Genomic DNA, 20156 nt, shown 5'->3' with positions numbered 1-20156 from the left:
TTAGAAATGGAATTATAAAATTACAAGTTCTTAGGGTATTTGTATGTTTAATTTTATAAAAAACAACAAAATTCTTTTCCAGTTCCCACAGCAGTACATGAAATTTCTGCTTGGTCCACATCCTCACTAACATTTGATATTATTATTAATATTTAGCTATTTTAGTGGGTGTGTGGCATGATCTCACTGTGGTTTTAATTTGCATTTCCCTTATGGTGCAATTTTATTGAACATCTTTTAATGTGTTTCTTGGCCATTTGTACATCTTTTGTAAAACATCTGTTCAAATCTTTTGCCCAGTTTTAACTGGGTTTTCTTTTCATATATACATATGATTGAAAATATTTTTTCCCAGTTTGCCTTTTCATTATCTTAACTATCATCTGAAGAGTGGAAAGTTTTAACTGTGATAAAGTTCAATTTACCAATTTTTCTTTTACGGTTCATGAAATTGTTGCCTAATGCAAAAATTGCTCTTACGTTTTCTTCTAGAAGTTTTATAGTTTTAATGGTTACACTTAGTTCTATTATCTATTATTTTCTTGTGTGGTATAAGAGTCAATGTTTGTTTGTTTTTCTTTGTTTAATATGGATACCCAGTTGTTCCAGCACTTCTTGAAAAGACTCCTTTCCTCCCTGAATTACCTTGGCACCTTTGTTGAAAATCAAAGATGGGTTTATTTCTGGATACTATTCTGTTCCCTTGATCTTTAATTCTATCTTTATACCAAGACCATACTCTCTTAATTACTGTAGCTTCATAGTAAGCCTTAAAATGATGGGTAGTGTAAGTCATCCAACATTTTTTCCCCCAAGATTGTTTTGCCTACCCTAGGTTCTTTACATTTCTACAAAAAGATCTAGTGGAATTTTGATTGATATTTGAGTGATTTATAGATCATTTTGGAAAGAGCTGACATTTTAACAATATTAAGTCTTTGAGTTTATAAACAAGGTATAACTCTACATTTATGTAAGACTTCTATTTTTCTTAGCAGTGTATTGTAGTTTCCAGTATACAGGTCTTGCCAATGTTTTTCTAAATTTATCTGTAAGTATTTTCTTATATTTTTTAAATGCTGTTGTAAGTGGTACTTTTTCCCAAATGTTCATTGCTAGTATAGAAATACATGACTTTTATATATTGATTTCTTATCCTGTGATCTTGATAAATTCACTTGTTAAATCTAGTACTTCTTCTGTAGACTTATAATTATCTCTGTATACGATTATTTTGCCCTACCCTAAGAACCTGTAATTCCACTTCTATATATTTACTGATGTTCACACAAAGAATTGTAAGTGAATGTTCATAATAGCGTTACTCATAAAAGCCCCAAACTGGAAACAACTCAAATGTCCATCATCAGGTGAAAGGATAAAACATACAATGAAGTATTACTCACCAATAAAAAGGAACAAACTACTAATACATGTACCAAACAGATGAATCTCGAAAACATTATGCTGAGTGAAAGAAGTCTGGTACAAAAGAGCACATACTTTTATATGATTCTAATTACATGAGATTCTTAACTAAGCAATACTAACCTATAACGACAGAAAGTAGATTAACAGGTGTCTGGAGCTAGGGAAAGGATGGGGGAGACTAACTGCCAAGGGTTATGAGGGCAATAAAATCTTTGATATCTTAATTGTGCTAGATATGACATGGTTGTATAAATTTGTCAAAACACATCAAACCATACGGTACAGTTAAAATGAGCGTGTTTTATTGAATGGAATTGTACTTTAATAAAGCCGGTCTTTTAAAAGCTTGATTTCAAAGAAGCAATACACAGGCATACCTCATTTTACTGCGTTTCACTTTATCGCACTTCGTAGATACTGTGTTTTTTTTACAAATTAAAGGTTTGTGGCAACCCTGTGTTGAGCAGGTCTATCGGTGCCATTTTTCCAACAGCCTATGTTCACTTCATGTCTCTGTGTCACAATTTGGTAATTCTCACAATATTTCAAACCTTCTCATTATTATTATACCTATTATGGCGATCTGGGATCAGTGAGTGATCTTTGATGTTAATACTGTGATTGTATGGGCACCATGAACCATGCCCATATAAAACGGCAAACAATCGATAAATGTGTGTGTTCTGACTCCTTAACTGACTGGCTGTTCCCTCATCTCTCTCCTTCTCCTAGGGCCTACCTATTCCCTGAGACATGACAATATTGAAATTAGGCCAATTAATAACCCTACAATGGCCTCTAAGTGTTCGAATGAAGAAAGAGTTGCTTGCACATCTTTCACTTTAAATCAAGTGCTAGAAATTATTAAGCTTAGTGAAGAAAGCATGTCAAAAGCCGAGACAGGCCACAAGCTAGGCCTCTTATACCACACAACTAGCCAAGATGTGAATATAAAAGAAAAATTCTTGAAGGAAATTAAAAGTGCTACTCTAGTGAACACACAAATGATGAGAAAGCCAAATAGCCTTACTGCTGATAAGGAGAAAGTTTTAGTGGTCTGGACAGAAGATCAAACAGACACAACATTCCCTTAAGCCAAAGTTTAATCCAGAGCAAGGTCCTAACTCTCTTCAATTCTATGAAAGCTGAGACAGGTGAGGAAGCTGCAGAAGAAAACTTTGAAGCTAGGAGAGGTTGGTTCACGAGGTTTAGGGAAAGAAGCTGTCTCCATAACATAAAAGTGCAAGGTGAAGCAGCCAAGTGCTGATGTAGAAGCTGCAGCAAGTTATCCAGAAGATCTAGCTAGGATAACTGATGAAGGTGGCTACACTAAACAACAGACTCAATGTAGGCTAAACAGCCTTATACCGGAAGAAGATGCTGTCTTAGTTATCTAGTGCTGTTGTAACAGAAATACCATAAGTGTGTGGCTTTAACAAAGAGAAATTTGTTCTCCCATAGTTTAGGAGACTAGGAGTCTGAATTCAGGGTGCCAGCTCCAGGAGAAGGCTTTTTCTTTCTGTTAGCTCTGGGGGAAGGTCCTTGTCATCAATCTTCCCCTGGTCTAGAAGCTTCTCAGTGAGGGGACCCCGGGTCCAAAGGACACACTCCCCTCCTGGTTCTTCATTCTTGGTGGTAGGAGGTCTCCTGTCTCTCTGCTTGATTCTCTCCTTTATATGGCAAAAGACATTGACTTAAGACAACCTAATTTTGTAGATTGAGTCCTGCCTCATTAACATAACTGCCTCTGATCCTGCCTCATTAGCATCACAGAGGTAGATTTACAACACATAGGAAAATCAATCAGATGACAAAACGGTGGACAATCACACAGTACTGGGAATCATGGCCTAGCCAAGGTAACACACCTTTTTAGAGGACATAATTCAATCCATAACAGATGCCATCTAGGACTTTCATAGCTAGAGAGAAGTCAATGCCTGGCTTCAAAGGACAAGCTGACTCTCTTGTTAGAGGCTAATGCAGCTGGTGATTTTAAGTTGAAGCCAATGCTCATATACCATTCTGAAAATCCTAGGGCCCTTAAGGATTATGCTAAATCTACTATGCCTGTGCTCTATAAATGGAACAACAAAGCCTAGAGACAGTACATCTGTTTACAACACGGTTTACTGAATATTTGAAGCCCACTGTTGAGATCTACTGCTCAGAAAAAAAGATTCATTTCAAAATATTACTGCTCACTGACAATGCACCTGGTCACCCAAGAGCTCTGATGGAGATGTACAAGAAGATTAATGTTCTCAAGCCTGCTAACACAACGTACGTTCTGCAGCCTGTGGATCAAGGAGTAATTTCAACTTTCAAGTCTTACTATTTAAGAAACACATTTTGTATGGCTATAGCTGCCATAGATAGTGATTCCTCTGATGGATCTGGGCAAAGTAAATTGAAAACCTTCTGGAAAGGATTCACCATTCTAGATGCCATTAAGAACATTCGTGATTCATGGGAGGAGGTCAAAATATCAACATTAACAGGAGTCTGGAAGAAGCTGATTCCAACCCTCATGGATAACTTTGAGGGGCTCAAGACATCAGTGGAGGAAGTAACTACAGATTTGGTGGAAATAGCAAGATAACTAGAAGTGGAGCCTGAAGATGTGACTGAATTGGTGCAATCTCACAATAAAACTTTAATGGATGAGGAAAGAAAGTGTTTTCTTGAGATGGAATCTACTCCTGGTGAAGATGCTGTGAATATTGTTGAAATGACAATAAAGAAATTGGAATATTACATAAACTTAGTTGATAAAGCAGCAGCAGGGTTTGAGCGGACTGACTCCAATTTTGAAAGAAGTTCTACTGTGGGTAAAATGCTATCCAACAGCATCACATGCTACCGAGAAACCTTTTGTGAAAGGAAGAGTCAATCGATGCAGCAAACTTCATTGTTGTCTTATTTTAAGAAACTGCCACAGCCACCCCAACCTTGAGCAACAACCATCCTGATCAGTCAGCAGCCATCAACATCGTGGCAAGACCCTCCACCAGCAAAAAGATACATATGACTTGAAGGCTCAGTTGATGGTTAGCATTTTTAGCAATAAAGTATTTTTTAATTAAGGTATGCACATTTTTTTAAGACATGCTACTGTATACTTTTAGACTACAGTATAGTATAAATATAACTTTTATATGCACCGGGAAACCAAAAAATTCATGTGACTTGCTTCATTGTGATATTCACTTTATTGCGGCGGTCTGGAACCGAACCCGCGATATCTCTGAGGTATGCCTGTATTTAAACTCAACCAAACCCATCGAGTGGATCCCGACTCATAGTGACCCTGTATTCCCAAGGAACAGCTGGTGGATTTGAATTGCTGTCCTTTGGTTAGCAGGAGAGCTCTTAACCACTGCACCACTGGGGCTCCTATGCCTGTATAAATCTATATAAATACTGTCTCCATAATCCTGAAATACTTACATAATTTGATCAATAATTCACAAGCTTTATTCCTATTTAACTAGAAACTTGTAGTCTAAATCAATATCTATCTTTTATTTCAAGTTAGTGTGCATCCTGCCGCTAAAATGAAGTCAAGAATCTAATATCCTAATATCTTCTTGAGAAAAAGAGCAGAACTCAAAAAACTAAGATAAGGAAAAAAAGAAAGGCACCAACTTCCTCTGTATAGCGTAATTTAAGCAAGGGATCACAGACCATGTTTGCATTACACGTGTGAAGACTTCCCAATAGCTGTAACAAAATTATTTTCTTGCCATCTTTAATACTAAGAGATTAAAGAAGCATCTGGATAGGAACCAAATTGTATTTTATAATAGTGATAAAACTCATAGCTAGCAATATCTCATTTCAAAGCCAGTCCCAAGCATATTCTTAAACTTGGCCATCTGATACATTAGTAGTTTGGCAATAGTCCTTTTCATGGTGGAACTGCTAGCCACAAAAGTAGTTTTTATGCAATACATACTTTTGGAGCACAGCTGCCGTCCCCGTGGGCCTGGAAGGTGGAGCTGAAGCCCAGGGCCGAGAGATTTTCACTCAGAACCTGGAGAGTGTGGCCAATACCTAGAGTTTGGAGGGCAGGGCCATTGTCTAAATGGTCTCAGAGAACAGAGGATTATCTTCAAGCCTTGAGGGCTAATGTAATGTGTTCTGCTGACTTGCTTGGTGCCTGTTATCACTTCTTTCCCTCCAATTTATCCTGTTTGTAACGGAAATGTCTAGCTTGTGCCTGTTTCACCATTGTACACTGGAAGCAGGTAACTTATATTCTAGATTTTACAGATGAAGAGGAACTTTTGGATTTTGGACTTGGAGTTGATTTAAGACTTTTGCTATGATATGATGGAATGAATGTGTTTTACATGTGGCAAGAACATGAATTTTGGGGGGCCTCTTATCACCAAAAAACAAGAGCCAGGAGACTAGTGTGTCCTTTGGACCCAGGGTCCCTGTGCTGAGAAACTCCTCAACCAGGGGAAGATTGATGACAAGGACCTTCCTCCAGGGCTGAGAGAGAGAGAGAAAGCCTTCCCCAGGAGCTGACGCCCTGAATTCGGACTTGTAGCCTACTAGACTGTGAGAGAATAATTTTCTCTTTGTTAAAGCCATCCACTTGAGGTATTTCTGTTACAGCAGCACTAGATAACCAAGCCAGACACCTACGGTGGTCCTGTGAAAGGACAGAACACAATCTCTACCCTCAAGTTGAATCTAAAATGGAGGAGGCAGCATATACCAACAACAATTTAAAGGATTTTAAGAGAGACCTAGGAGCACTGGAGATGCAGTGGTTAAAGCACTCAGCTGCTAACTGAAAGGTTGGTGGTTCAAACTCACAAGCCACTCCACAAGAGAAAGATGTGGCAGTCTGCTCCCATAAAGATTACAGCCTTGCAAGGTCATGTAAGCTCCATGGACACATCCAAATTCCCTGAAGGATCGAATTACTGGGCTGAGGGCTGTGGGGACCATGGTCTCAGGGAACATCTAGTTCAACTGGCGTAACATAGTTTATAAAGAAAATGTTCTACATTCTACCTTGGTGAGTAGCATCTGGTGTCTTAAAAGCCTATAAGCGGTCATCTAAGATACTCCACTGGTCTCACCTCTTCTGGAGCAAGGAAGAATGAAGAAAACTAAAGACACAAGGGCAAGATTAGTCCAAAGGACTAGTGGAACACAACTACCAAAGGCCTCCACCAGACTGAGTCCAGTCCAACTAGATGGTGCCCGGCTACCACCAATGACTGCTCTGACAAGGACCACGATAGAGGGTTCCGGAGAGAGCTGGAGAAAAATGTAGAACAAAATTTTAACTCACAAAAAAAGACCAGACTTACTAGCCTGACAGAGACTGGAGAAACCCCCAGAGTATTGCCCCCGGACACCCTTTTAGCTCAGTAATGAAGTCACTCCTGAGGTTCACCTTTCAGCCAAAGATTAGACAGGCCCATAAAACAAAACGAAACTAAAGTGGCACATCAGCCCAGGGGCAAGGACTAGAAGGCAGAAGGGGACAAGAAAGCTAGTAATAGGGAACTCAAGGTCAAGAAGGGAGAGTGCTGACATATCGTGAAGTTGTTAACCAGTGTCATAAAACAATGTGTACTGTTTAATGAGAAGCTAGTTTGTTTTGTAAACCTTCATGTAAAGTACAATAAAACAAAAACAAACCAGACTTGGAAACACTATGAGGTCACTATGAGTCAAAATCTACCTGATGGCAATGGGTTTTAAGAGCGTTATAAACAATGGCTAAAGCTGTTCTGAAGCAGGAATGTTTATTTATGAAAGAAATTATAAATATATGTAGCTGACTTTATTGAACACTATCTATAAATCAGATTTCATCCCAAGTAACTACTGATGCAACTCTTAAATCCTTTATACAAAACATCCAGAAAAACCTCATTAATTTGAAACAGGAGTTTGTAATGATTTCCAGAGATAAATTTGCTTTTATTCTTTGACAAAATTATAATTATAAACTAGATTATAGGAAGAGCATAGAAACTAAATGAGAACAAACACAGATGTTTGAAAATTACCATTTAACTTAAACACAATTCAATTATAAACTATTAATTAATTATGAGCTATTAAAATTGTTTTACTAAGGACCTTACTAAGGTATAATACTTGTATACCTGAAATTGATAAAACTTCATTTATTTTCAGAAGGTCAGTATTCTACTCAGTATTCATTTATAATTACAAGGATTAATTTATAAAATATTACCATAAACATTCCCTTTTTAACAAGGGTCAGTCTTATATTAGTAGAACTAAAACTTAAGTTTCCTTATGTGGAAAAAAGAGGTTATATTTTTTATAAAACTTTAAAAAACTACGCAACGATATTAAAATTTTATTTTTCAGAATTAAAGATTGTTTCTTTTTACATAGGAAAGAGTTTCGTGCCTATTTTACATCTAATTCAACTGTGTTAATAAGCAAAATATTATATCCCAACTCATGATTTTTACCTAAACACCACTCAGTGTGAAAAACAAAAATCTAACTAAGTCAACTTATCTTACAGTATAAATATAGCTTTGCTATATGTGTTTTATCAATGTAATAAAAGGAAAGTTTCTTAATGCATGGCATGACACCTTAAGTATATTAAAGAAAATTACACATTTTTTAATCAAAATATTAGAAATGAAAATTATCAGCAAAAATGGAGATAATGAATATAGAAAAATAAACAAATACATAATATACAAATACCAAACCTTAGAAAGGGAGAGCAAGGTAGAAAAGTAGCAAGAAAAAAATACAAGAGTCTGGAGACATACAGATCTGGAATCAATCTCAGCTCTACCACTTACTAACCATATGACTGGGGTAGAGCTATTTGACAGCCCGGAGCCTTGGTTTCTTTATATAATAAACATGGGCCAAAGAGGAGTTGAGAAGATTGAACAAAGTGACACTTGTAAATTGGCACACAGTAAGCACCAGGTGAACCTCAGTTTTCCTTTTAGCCTGTCTCTCTTAATTTTTTTCACCTCTAATCACTTAGAAAATATTATCTCAGTCAAAGACCAAACGACTAAAACTAGATTCTAGCAATTTAAAACCTTACTTAGCGCAATTACACAATTATAATATGCAAATACAGGGAAAAAATATTTTTTTCCACAGTAAAGGAGAAATTACCGAGAAACTTTCTGAGAAAAATTTCAGAAGCCAAGAAAATCTTTCATTAAAACAAAAGTAGTTAATATATACCACTCTCCACAGTGAACAGCCTTCAGCACTCCAACAGCAGCTGTAGTCTGTCGTTCAAAACCTTGTCCTATATGATCTGCATGGGCTCTCGTCCTGTCTTCAAAGAGCATCTCACGGGGCTCACTGGTTCGAGGTAGGTACTGCAGGTTTTTTATTTCATTGGTAGTTCTGTTTTTGAAAAAAAATACAACTTTTTTTTTTTAAAAACATATATATACCCACAAAGTAGATTAACCCTAACTACCGTATGTATTCAGGCTTAACTGCCATCAGATATTTGGTAATCACATAATTTAAACAAAAGGAAATTTTAAATTATCCGCTTCCAAATTAAGTTCTATTTTTAAAATGATCAAATACAAATACAAACAAAAACACACATACAATCCCCTTCTTCCAAGACACTCTTCACAAAACGGCAGTTGTAAGGAAATACGTACTTGGATAAATTACAGATAGTGTGGTTTGCTCAGTTTTCCCTGTACCCTGAATCTTTACTTAGGGTTTGGGTCTAATCTGTGGCACCATGCCCCGACTCAGATAACATGACTAACATAGGATATATATCTGGAACAAACAGGTAACTTTTTAATTCAATATTTATAGAATACCTACTATCTTCCAAGCACTATCTAGACACTGGGGCTAGTTAATGACACAGCAGTGAAAAAGAGAAGTACAAAAAATAAATTAGCAAGAAAACATCAGACAGTAAGTGCTTCCATAAACCATGCATGGTTTATTAGAGGTAAAAGGAAACCCTTAGTTCCGTCTTGGCAGAATGGTCATCTCCCACTGACCCTCTCCCCTCCACTGCTCACCTTCTAGAAGCCATATATGCAGACAGAAGCTGCTGCCTACTCTTAGCCTCACTCATTGCAGAAACTCTCAATTTTGCTGTAGAAGGGGAAAAGGGTGAGAAGACTTTCTTTTGCTGGGAGTCGTCATCTTACTGATCTTCCTCTATGGTTTTCCTGTTTCTTCCAGAGATAACTTTGGATTTTCCCCATCATTTTCTCCTATCCTCCTAGGTTCTCTCTACCTTATTAAGTAGAGACTAAATTATTAGCCCTCTAATTTCCCATCCTCAATCCCTACTGCTTATTTATTTCTCTTTGTGCATTCCTATATTACAATCTCCTCTCTCTCACACACAGACACATAACACACAAGTGATGCTATATGCAACATACTTTTTTTTTGTTTTTTTTTTGTGATTAATGTTCTGCATATGTCAGAAAACCAGCTGATGTTGTTGCTTCCTGCGGAATGCCAACAGGCTTTCAAGCCCACAAATTTGGTCTCATTACACCACGTTTTCATGAATTAAGACATATAAAGCACATAGCACTGTGCCTGATACAGTGTTGTTATTAGCTGGTCAGAATATTACATGATGTAAAATCATCAGATATACTATAGGTTATAGACTCTGAGGTCCACAGACGTTCTTTAAGGGGCTGGTGAACCCCCTTAAATTGTATGTATAAATTTGTATACATCTGCATTTTTATGGGGAGAGGCTTTCAGATTCTCAAAATCATCCATAAAACCAGAAAAAAAGTTAAGAACCACTGAAAAACACACCAATTTTACCATTTACTACCAACTTACAAATTACAAACATTTCATTCATCCAATAAATATTTTATTAAGCACTAGGCACTATTTTAGGTGCTCGAGACACATTTCTAGCTCAACATAGTCCCAGCCCTCAAGTGACCTACAGTTTACTCAATGATCTTTGTTTCTCTGTTTTTTGTTGTTGTTGTTACTGCTTTTAATTAATACTTGCTGTAACCAGTGAAACCATCTTTAGGTGTCTAAAGAAAAAGCTATTCTCTCCTCCAGCATTACCCCTTCTACTCCCACTAATGTTAACCTATTGTGCATTTACACATATTCCTCTGTGCTCACATATATACCTACACGTGTTATTTCTATTCATAAAAACAATCATACTAGACACATTACATTTTGCTCTTTTCAACTGTCATGGACATCTTTCCAGATCAACAGACATAAGTAACTCATTTATTTCACTTATTTCACCATGTATTTTAATAGAATATATCAAAATGTAGTCAACCATTCCCCTGTCGATGGTCATTCAGATCATTTTTTTTAGTTTTTGCCATCACAAACAATGCTGCAATCAAAATTCTTACACATCTACCTTTACTGCTTTTATTTTTTGGATTAGATTCCCAAAAATAGGGGTGCTGGATCAAAAAGTATATATATGTCAAATTTTATGAACTATTGCCAGGTTACTTTCACAAAATAATTACAGTAGTTTATCCTTCTACCAACTATATATAAAATACGACTCTGTTTCCTCACATACTTATCAACCTGTAATATTATTGCTCCATTAATAATTTTTGTCAATGTAATGGGTAAAAACAGTATCTCACAATTGTTTTAATATATACGTTTCTTAACTACTTGAAGCCTATTTTTCTATTTGGTTGTTTACATATTCTTGTTAATTTGGGAATGCTCTTTGTACATTACGGATATAAACTTTGGTCTGTCACATGTTACAAATGTTTTAGCCCAGTGTATTACAGCTGTAGAGTCCCTAGATGGTACAAACGGTTAACACACTTGGCTGCTAACTGAAAGGCTGGAGGCTGGAGTCACCCAGAGGCACCTTGGAAGAAAGGCCTAGTGATCTACTTCTGAAAAATCAGCTACCGAAAACTCTATGAAGCACAGTTCTACTCTGACACACAGGGAGTTGCCATGAGTCAGCTCTGACTTGATGGCAACTGGCTTGTTTTAGTATCATGGTTTTGAACTTTGTTGTTGATGTCTTTTCTCACACAAATAGTACTGCCAGTATATTTTTTATCTTGCTTAGGATAGGATTAAAAATTTTGTTCTAATATTTTTGCTTTGTTTAAATTTTTAACTCTATTGTATGAGGTAGGGGTTCTAACTTTGTTTTCTTTCAGATGGACTGCTAGTTATGCCAGTACTACTCATTAACGAATTTTTCCTTTTCCCATCTATCTCATATATTAAGTTTCCAATATATTTAGATCTATTTCTGGATGCTATCCTATTTCAATCATCTATTGTAATTTATAGTAATTTTTAATATCTAGTACATAAGCTCTCCCTCACTTATCTTCTGTTTCACAGTTTTCTTGGCTATTTGCTGACTTTATTCTTCCTTATGGACTTTAAAACCATTTTTTCCAGTGCTGGAGTGTGAGTCTGATGGGAATGCAAAAAATTTTAAAGGATTATCATTTTTATCCAATCCAGAACATAGTAAGGCTTTCCATTTGTTTAGATCTTATTTCATATCCTCTATAAAATGTTTTAGTTTTCTTAATACGGGTAGTCCCTGGGTTATGAATGAAACTCATTTCTAACTGTGTCTTCAAGAATTTGTAGTTAAGCATCCTACTTTGGTGAGTGGTATCTGGGGTCTTAAAAGTTAGCAAGCAGCCATCAAAGATGCATCAATTGGTCCCAACCACCTGAAGTAAAGGAGAATGAAGAACACCAAAGACACAAGGAAAGTATTAGCCCAAGAGACAGAAAGGGCCACATAGACCAGAGACTTCATTAGCCTAGGACCAGAAGAACTGGACAGTGCCTGGCTATCACCAATGACCACCCTGACAGGGAACACAACAGCGAGTACCTGATGGAGTGGGGAAAGGGTAGGATGCAGAACTCAAAATTCTGGTAAAAAGACCAGACTGAGACTGGAGGAACCTCAGAAAGCATGGGCTCCTGACTCTCTGTCAGCTCAGAACTAAAACAATTCCCGAGGCCAACTCTTCAGACAAAGACTGGACTGGACTGTGGGACATAAAATGATACTCGTGAGTGTGCTTCTTAGCTCAAGTAGATACATGAGACTAAGTGGGCAGCTTCTGTCCAGAGGTGAGATTAGAAGGGAGAGAGGGTTAGGAGCTAGTTGAATGGACACAGGAAATCAGGGGAGGAAAGGAGGAGTGTGCTGTCACAGCATAGGGAGAGCAATTAGGGTCACATAACAATGTATATATAAATTTTTGTATGCGAGACTAACTTGAATTGTAAACTTTCACTTAAACTACAACAATAAAAAAAAAGAATTTGTAGTTGAGTTGGAACAGGTACACAGTTCTTATTTAGCCTTACTTTAGTGCAAAAAAAAGGCTCGAAGCCCTTTCAATGATATAACAGCTATACCTGCAGCAAGTGAAGGTGACTGTGATGAAGAATTTGTTTCAAGCAGGGGTTGGTTCAATCGAGTACGGGTGAGTTCCATCGTTTTAAAATGAGGGCAAATTTACGTAACATTAAAGGGTAAGTAGGAGTTGTCCATAAGTTGAACATTTGTAACGCACGGGCTGCCTGTACAGGTTCCAAATATTTGTTAAATTTATTCTTAAATAGTTTATAATTTCTCTGTCGTGAATGACATTTTTTCACTCCTAACTACAATTTATTGTTATTTGTCTATATTTCTCATGTCTTATCTATATTTGATGTTTTATAAAATTTTCAGTATGTATAGCCATTTCTAAATTTACATTCCAATGGTGCGCTAAACCTCCCTTCTTCCTCCAATTATTAACTAATACACACCCCAACATATAAATACCTATCTCCAGCAGTAAAAATTTGTATCTGACATACCTCTTCCTTTTGAAAGGTGACTTTGGCATATCAGCCACAGGGATCATTTGTTCTCCTGGACGTACCCACATGATGGGACCATCATCACTGTCTTTTCGACTCTCTAATTTCAGGCTAGATAGTGTCCCCCATGGCAGTGTACACTAGAAACAAATAATTACATAGATATCAATTATTTTCTAAATGTATCTTTAAATATTCATGGAAGAACATTATACCTTCACAAACACTTTCATAAAAACCTTTATTGTTATACATTCAAAATATATAACTATATCAAACATATATGTATATATTCATACATTTTCCTTCAAATAATTCTATTTCTAACATACCAAGAGAATAATTATGCTTGGATGGTTCCCAACCTCCACACCCTGCTAGGTGTATGATTCACTGTGTTCACTGTTTATTATTCTTCCTTCTACTAAATATATGGTCTTATGATGTTAATAATTGGCAAAATAAGCAAGGATTCCCCATGAGAATCTATAAAAGTAGACAATTAAATATAAGTTTAAAAAATGGATACCTCTTTGATTAGTGATAACCAAAAACTAAGAAAAGGAAAACCAAACCAAAATCGAAATTTACTTCTATTTAGTAGTTTCTTGAAGAGGCTGATGGCCTAAACCAGAGATTAAAAACTTTTAGAAGTGAAAAAGAAAAAGAAATGTCTGATGGCCATTGTCATGGAATACCCCCTTTCAAAACAAGAAGACTGTAAAATTAAATTTCTCTAGAAATAACACACTTATCTCATTTGCTTTTAAAATTAAAAACTGAAACATAACTACTTAAATAATATCTGGTAATATTTACCATAATAAGTACACACTCCATAATATGACTTGTTGGGAGAAACAGAGAAGGAAGAAAAGGTTTTGAAGGAATAAAGAAGGAAAAGGAAAGGGGAATGGAATGGGATGAAAATTAAAAAAAAAAAGATATATACATACAAGGTGGTTAATCAAGCAAAGAAAAGTAAAGAAGAGATGTTCAATAGATTATGCAGTGAATATTAGAGATAAACTGATCTTGTCACATTTTGCTACTTACTTGGACTCTAAATTTCAGGGTAGGTTTACACTGACCCTTATATTACTGATTAAACAACCCAATTATATAGCTCAGAGATTTCTCTCTCAATGGGATAGTCCCAGCAGTCCACAAGAAGAAATATTTTCTGGAAGGCAGAGACTGTTACAAAAAAAAAAAAAAAACAAGAATTCTGGCTAGAAATCATTTAAAGAATTTTAGATTTTGGAAGGGGTCTTAAAACTAGCTAGCCTACATGCCTTATATTTTAGATGAAGAAACTGAAACCCAGAAAGCTTAAACGGCTTACCGAATCCAGCTAGGTATAGCCATGACTGAAATACAGATATACAATTTCCTAGGCCAGTTCTCCTTCCTCTACTTCTTAAATCCTTTGGTACTCAGTTTATAAAGAGCTGATAAACAGATGGAAGCTAATTACTTAAAGTGGCAATAAAAGTGTCACTTCCTGGTCATCTGCTGTTATAATTAGCACGTGAGAAGATACAAGCACACACTACACAAGAATGACTTGGTTTCCCATCCTTCCTTTCCCTCTCTCCAATTCAAATGAAACCAAACATTTTCAGATCCTGAAACACCCATTATTTGTATCCCCTGTAGCATGAAAGTAACACACACAATTTAGATTGCTGATATTGTTTTCCCTTACTTTTAAAAACGGTGAATCTTCCAACATGTCAAGGAACTCAGGGAAGTAATCTCCCACTTCTTCGTCAACTGCTCCCACCAAGCTGATTTGTCGCATTGGGCCAGCTCTGTAAGTACCATGAGAATATGTTCTTTTTACCTAAAGGATATAGATTTAGTTAAAAGTTACACAAAATATAATGCTTTTTTAAAATCATTGTGTAACACTATATTGTTTCGAATATCTGAACATAATATGAGACAAGCAAAACAAAACCAAAAAGGCCTTTACTAACAATAACATTAAAACATTTAAAAAATACCTACATTAAAACAAGCTATCATACTTTCTCTAGCTCTTCCTACACTGCTTATGAAAACGCAGTTCAGATAAACAGCATAATTCTAGAGAATTGAATATAACATCTTTCTATAATACAGGAGTTCATTACCTGATCTATAATCCTACTGGAGTTGTATTCAAAAGTTGGTATACCTGCATTTTTCTAAAGCAATGATTCATATCTTTTTATCAGGTTTTTCAAAAGTAAATCCTCTGAAAAAAAAAATTTCACCAACACCTTAACAGTGATTTTGTATGACTCAAAGGCCATCAAGGATGCTCTTCCCTTCTAGATCTTACCATATAAATTAGGTCTGCTTCTGTAAAGATTACAGCCTTGGAAATCCTATGGGGCAGTTCTACTCCATCCTACAGTCGCTATGAGTTGGATTTGACTTGACGGAACGGGTTTGGGGTTTACACATCAATGATTAACTCTGATAATTTCTATGATTAACTACTAGATAGAGCATCAGGAATCCTAGGTCCCAAATCTACTTTTACCATCTACCAGCTATAGGATCTTTAGAATCACTTAAATTCCTTGAACTTTAGTTTCCTTAACTGCTGGATGTTTTACCTCAGACTGCTGAAGAAAACTTAATAATTATATAAAGCCACTTGACACAGTGCTAGCAAACAGGTGGCATCTAAATATCAGCCAAAATAAAGCAGCTCACATCCCAAGAGTCGTACCTGGGCTTTCACAAAAACCCAAAAAAACAAACCCGTTGCCACTGGGTCCATTCCGATTCATAGCGACACTACAGGACAGAGCAAAACTGCCCCACAGAGTTTCTAAGGAGTGGCTGGTGGATTCGAACTGCCGACTTTTTGGTTAGCAGTAGAACACTTAACCACTGCAATCACATTTAAATCCTGACAAATAAACCTGTGTATTTTCTTATACTAACACTTATAAACAAGTTAAGTGTCTTATTTTAAGCAAAACAACTTCCTTTCATAAACAAACTTTAAGCAACATTCTAATTTTTTCACTGGATTAGCCTTTGTAGTTATTTAAATATGATTTTTTTCTCCCTCCTATGTCTATCTGGGCTAAGAAGAGGCTGGAACTTTTGATGATTTTTTAAGAGTGGTTCTATTAAAATTTTATAAATATTTCAAAGGATTTTTGGGAGAACTTGAATTAAACGAGTAAATTAATATAGATGCTACTTATCTAAATTTAGGGAAACCAACTTGTCCTGGTTTGCCCAGGACTGTCCCAGTTTTAATATGAAAGTCCTGCACCCTACAAAAACCAGGATGGTTAAATTTTTGTCACACTGGACACAGACTATAAAAGATATTCACATCCTAAGTCAAATCCTCACAATAACAGTGGGTGGAGTCCTTGGGTGACGCAAATAGTAAGCACTAGACTACTAACCAGAAGATTGGTAGTTTGAACTCACTCAGGGGCTCCTCAGAAGAAAGGTCTGATGATCTGCTTCCAAGAGGTCACAGCCTTGAAAACCCTATGGAGTGCACTTCTTTTCTACACACATGGGATCACCACGAGTCAGAACTGACTTGACTGTAACAGGTTTTTTGTTTTTTAATAGCATCATCATATAACAAAACACCTAAACCCAACCCACATATTTCCAGAAACATGACAAAACAATAAAAATTCTGGTGTATAACAGAATAATTTTACTAAGACATTAGAGAATATTATTTTATTTTTATCATAATCAGCAAAGCAGTATTAAAAAAAACAAACAAACAAACCCCATTGCCACCAAGCTGATTCCCACTCAAAGACACTCATGTGTTACAGAGTAGAACTGCTCCACAGTTTTCTTGGCTGTAATCTTTACAGAGGCTGATGCCAGGCCTTTCTTCAACAGCACTACTGGGTGGGTTCGAACCGCCAACCTTTAGGTTATTAGTCGAAGACAAACTGTTTGCACCACCCAGGGACCATAAATAGTATCATCATGTAACAAAACACCTAATCCCCAACCTACATATTTCTAGAAACATGACAATAAAAATTCTAGTATAAGCCCTATAAAACAAAACAAGGCTAACGGGGCACAACAGTCCAAGGACAAGGACTAGAAGGCAAGAGGGGAAAGGAAAGCTGGTAACAGGGAACCCAAGGTTGAGATGGGACAGTGTTGACATGTTGTGGTGTTGTTAACCACTGTCATAAAACAATATGTGTACTGTTTAATGAAACTATTTGTTCTGTAAACCTTCATCTAAAATACAATAAAAAAACATAAAAAAATTCTAGTATAACAGAATAATATGACTAAGACATTAGAAAATACTGTTTTCTTATTTTATTTTATCATAATCAGCAAGCCCAAAACCAAACCCAAACCCACTGCCGGTCAAGTCGATTCCAACTCACTGTTACTTCTGCGAAGTGGCTGATGGGTTCAAACCACCAACCTTCTGGTTAGCAGTCAAGTGCTTTAACCATTGTGCCACCAGGGCTCACTTATGATCAGCAAAGCAGTATAATAATGACACACTGATCCCTTAATAAGTTTATTTACCAGAATTCCAAGCTTAAGTTTTCATGAACTGTTACAAATTCACTCATCAGAACTATAAACCATTTCCGCAAGCCCCAAATTACAAAATTAGGGGTTCTGTGCCATCATTTTGTACTCATGGCCTCATTTTCTCCCCATCTCCCAGGAGTTTCTAGGATCTCCTACACTGGAAGAGCTAAAAGTTAAAACCTGGCTCTACAAGAAATTGCATGCTCTAGATGTTTAGAAGCACTAACAGCACCACAAGGAGCCCTGGTGGCGCAGTGGTTAAGATCTTGGCTTCTAACCAAAAGGTCAGCAGTTTGAATCTACCAGCCACTCCACGGAAATTCTATGAGGCAGTTCTACTCTGTCACATAGGGTCACTAGGAGTTGGAATCAACTCAACAGCAATGGGTTTGATTTTGAAGCCCTGGTGACACAGTGGTTAAGAACATAGCTGCTAACCAAAAGGTTGGCAGTTCAAATCTACCAGCCACTCCTTGGAAACGCTATGGGGCAGTTCTACTCTGTCCTGTAGGGTCTCTATGAGTCGGAATTGACTCAATGACAATGAGGTTTAACCATACCACAATAAGAAAGTCAGTCATCAATACACATTTTTTAAATAAAGTCTAACAAAGCTAAGGGTATTTGAACTAGAGCTAATTTTACTATAATTGATAACAGCACAACGATTCTGTTAGGTGACTGAGTTTGTGTCCTCAGTTTTGGATTTGCAAATGACCATCTGAGTTTTGAGAGACCCCATGGCCACTGAAGTAATACAGACTCTACTCAAAGAATTAAAGTGAAATCAAACAAGGTGAACTGTAAAACACAAATTTCCCAAGTGCTCTGAAAAAGTCAAATTAAGGAGGTATTGTTTCTACTTCATACAAACAGGTAAATTTTTGGGCCTAAGGTTCCTTTTTCTTATTTGAATTAGCCACTTACCTAAATCACTAACTAGTTCTAAGACAGAATCAAATAAGTCCCTACCACGCAGCTCAGTTCACTCTACTACATCCCAGGGTCAACAATAATCTACTAAATCATTTGGGCAGTTTATCATGGGGTAGGTTAAGGGAGGAACTTTTGGTGAGTGAATTCTAAAAAACTATGCACAACTCAACTTATGAGCTCTCCCACAGGAACAGGTGCTGTGAACAAACTTTTAAATTTTAAAGCCAAGATCAAATAGATTGATGGTCCACAGGACTTTCTTTCAAGGAAATATGTGCAAGAATACACACAAACAAAAGACACACCAAAAAAGAATGCTTATTAGAGTGAATTTTAGACGAGATTTAGGGGTCAAAGACAATCTTCTACAAGGAGATAGAACTCTGAAATTATAATAGCAGTCACTTTATCCAGTAGGTAAAATTAGGTCATACTATATATGAATTTATTTCTCCAATAATAGTTTTTTTAATTCTATTTTACCCAGTTGTTGCCATGCAATTCAGACAACTGCTTACTTTCTACAAAAAACTACTATAACATTACTAAAGTATAGAGAAGAGAGGATAAATAAATTTAATAATCAGAAAACCAGAATTAACAAGTTTAACATGCAGCCATCTTAGGGTAAAATTTTTGTGTTTAAATATTAATTACAAACATATCAATATCGAGTAACTAAGAAACAAAAGAGGCTGTGTATTTTTGATGATTTTTAAGAGTGGTTCTATTAAAATTCATAAATATTTCAAAGGATTTTTGGGAGAACTTGAATTTAAAGAGTGAAGTTATATAGACTCTACTCACTGAATTATATTCTTAAATATCTTATTTGAATCTTTACAGTTAGTCGTTGCCACCTAATGGCAAAATTTATACAAAAAATAAAGTTACACGAAAAATTCACTTACACACGTAATTTGCTGTAACAAAAGTACAGTTTTCAAAGTTTCATCTAAATTTGCTAAAACTGTAAAGTAGATTCCATTTGTCCACTATTAAAAGCAAAGGTAAAGCCTACTAGAAAATATGATCTTTATAAAAACTCTCTGTACTTAGCTATCATATTTAAAATGTAACAGTAACTTCCTTCTAAAACATTTATTCTCCAAATGTTAAGGATAATACTATAATCCAATAAGATGAATACAAATATTCTTAAATTTAAAGCTAAAGTTTGAAAATTAAATTCATCAAAATCTTACATTTGTAAAAGTAATCTGAATTTTAAAATATACTGTAATATAACTTAATTATGTACCATATGGAGCCCTGGTGGCACAGTGGTTAAGAGCTACTAACCAAAGGTTGGCAGTTCGAACCACCAGCAGCACCTTGGAAACCCTATGAAGCAG

The 20156-nt window shown here is 36.1% G+C and overlaps 1 protein-coding gene across 1 annotated transcript in view; it reads right to left on the bottom strand.

Moving 5' to 3' along the window:
• RSBN1L (round spermatid basic protein 1 like) overlaps positions 1 to 20156 on the bottom strand; it is an 81963-nt gene that overhangs the window by 6036 nt on the left and 55771 nt on the right. The window contains exons 4-6 of the mRNA XM_004390063.3: positions 15020 to 15157; positions 13309 to 13451; positions 8662 to 8829 (exon numbers count right to left, since the gene is read on the bottom strand). Coding sequence (XP_004390120.1) covers positions 8662 to 8829; positions 13309 to 13451; positions 15020 to 15157 — 449 coding nt within the window. The remainder of the gene's footprint in view (positions 1 to 8661; positions 8830 to 13308; positions 13452 to 15019; positions 15158 to 20156) is intronic.

The sequence above is a fragment of the Trichechus manatus genome, unplaced genomic scaffold (genome assembly GCF_000243295.1).
Source record: "Trichechus manatus latirostris isolate Lorelei unplaced genomic scaffold, TriManLat1.0 scaffold00280, whole genome shotgun sequence".
Classification (NCBI taxonomy): domain Eukaryota; kingdom Metazoa; phylum Chordata; class Mammalia; order Sirenia; family Trichechidae; genus Trichechus; species Trichechus manatus.
This window is presented reverse-complemented; position numbering and strand designations above follow the sequence as displayed.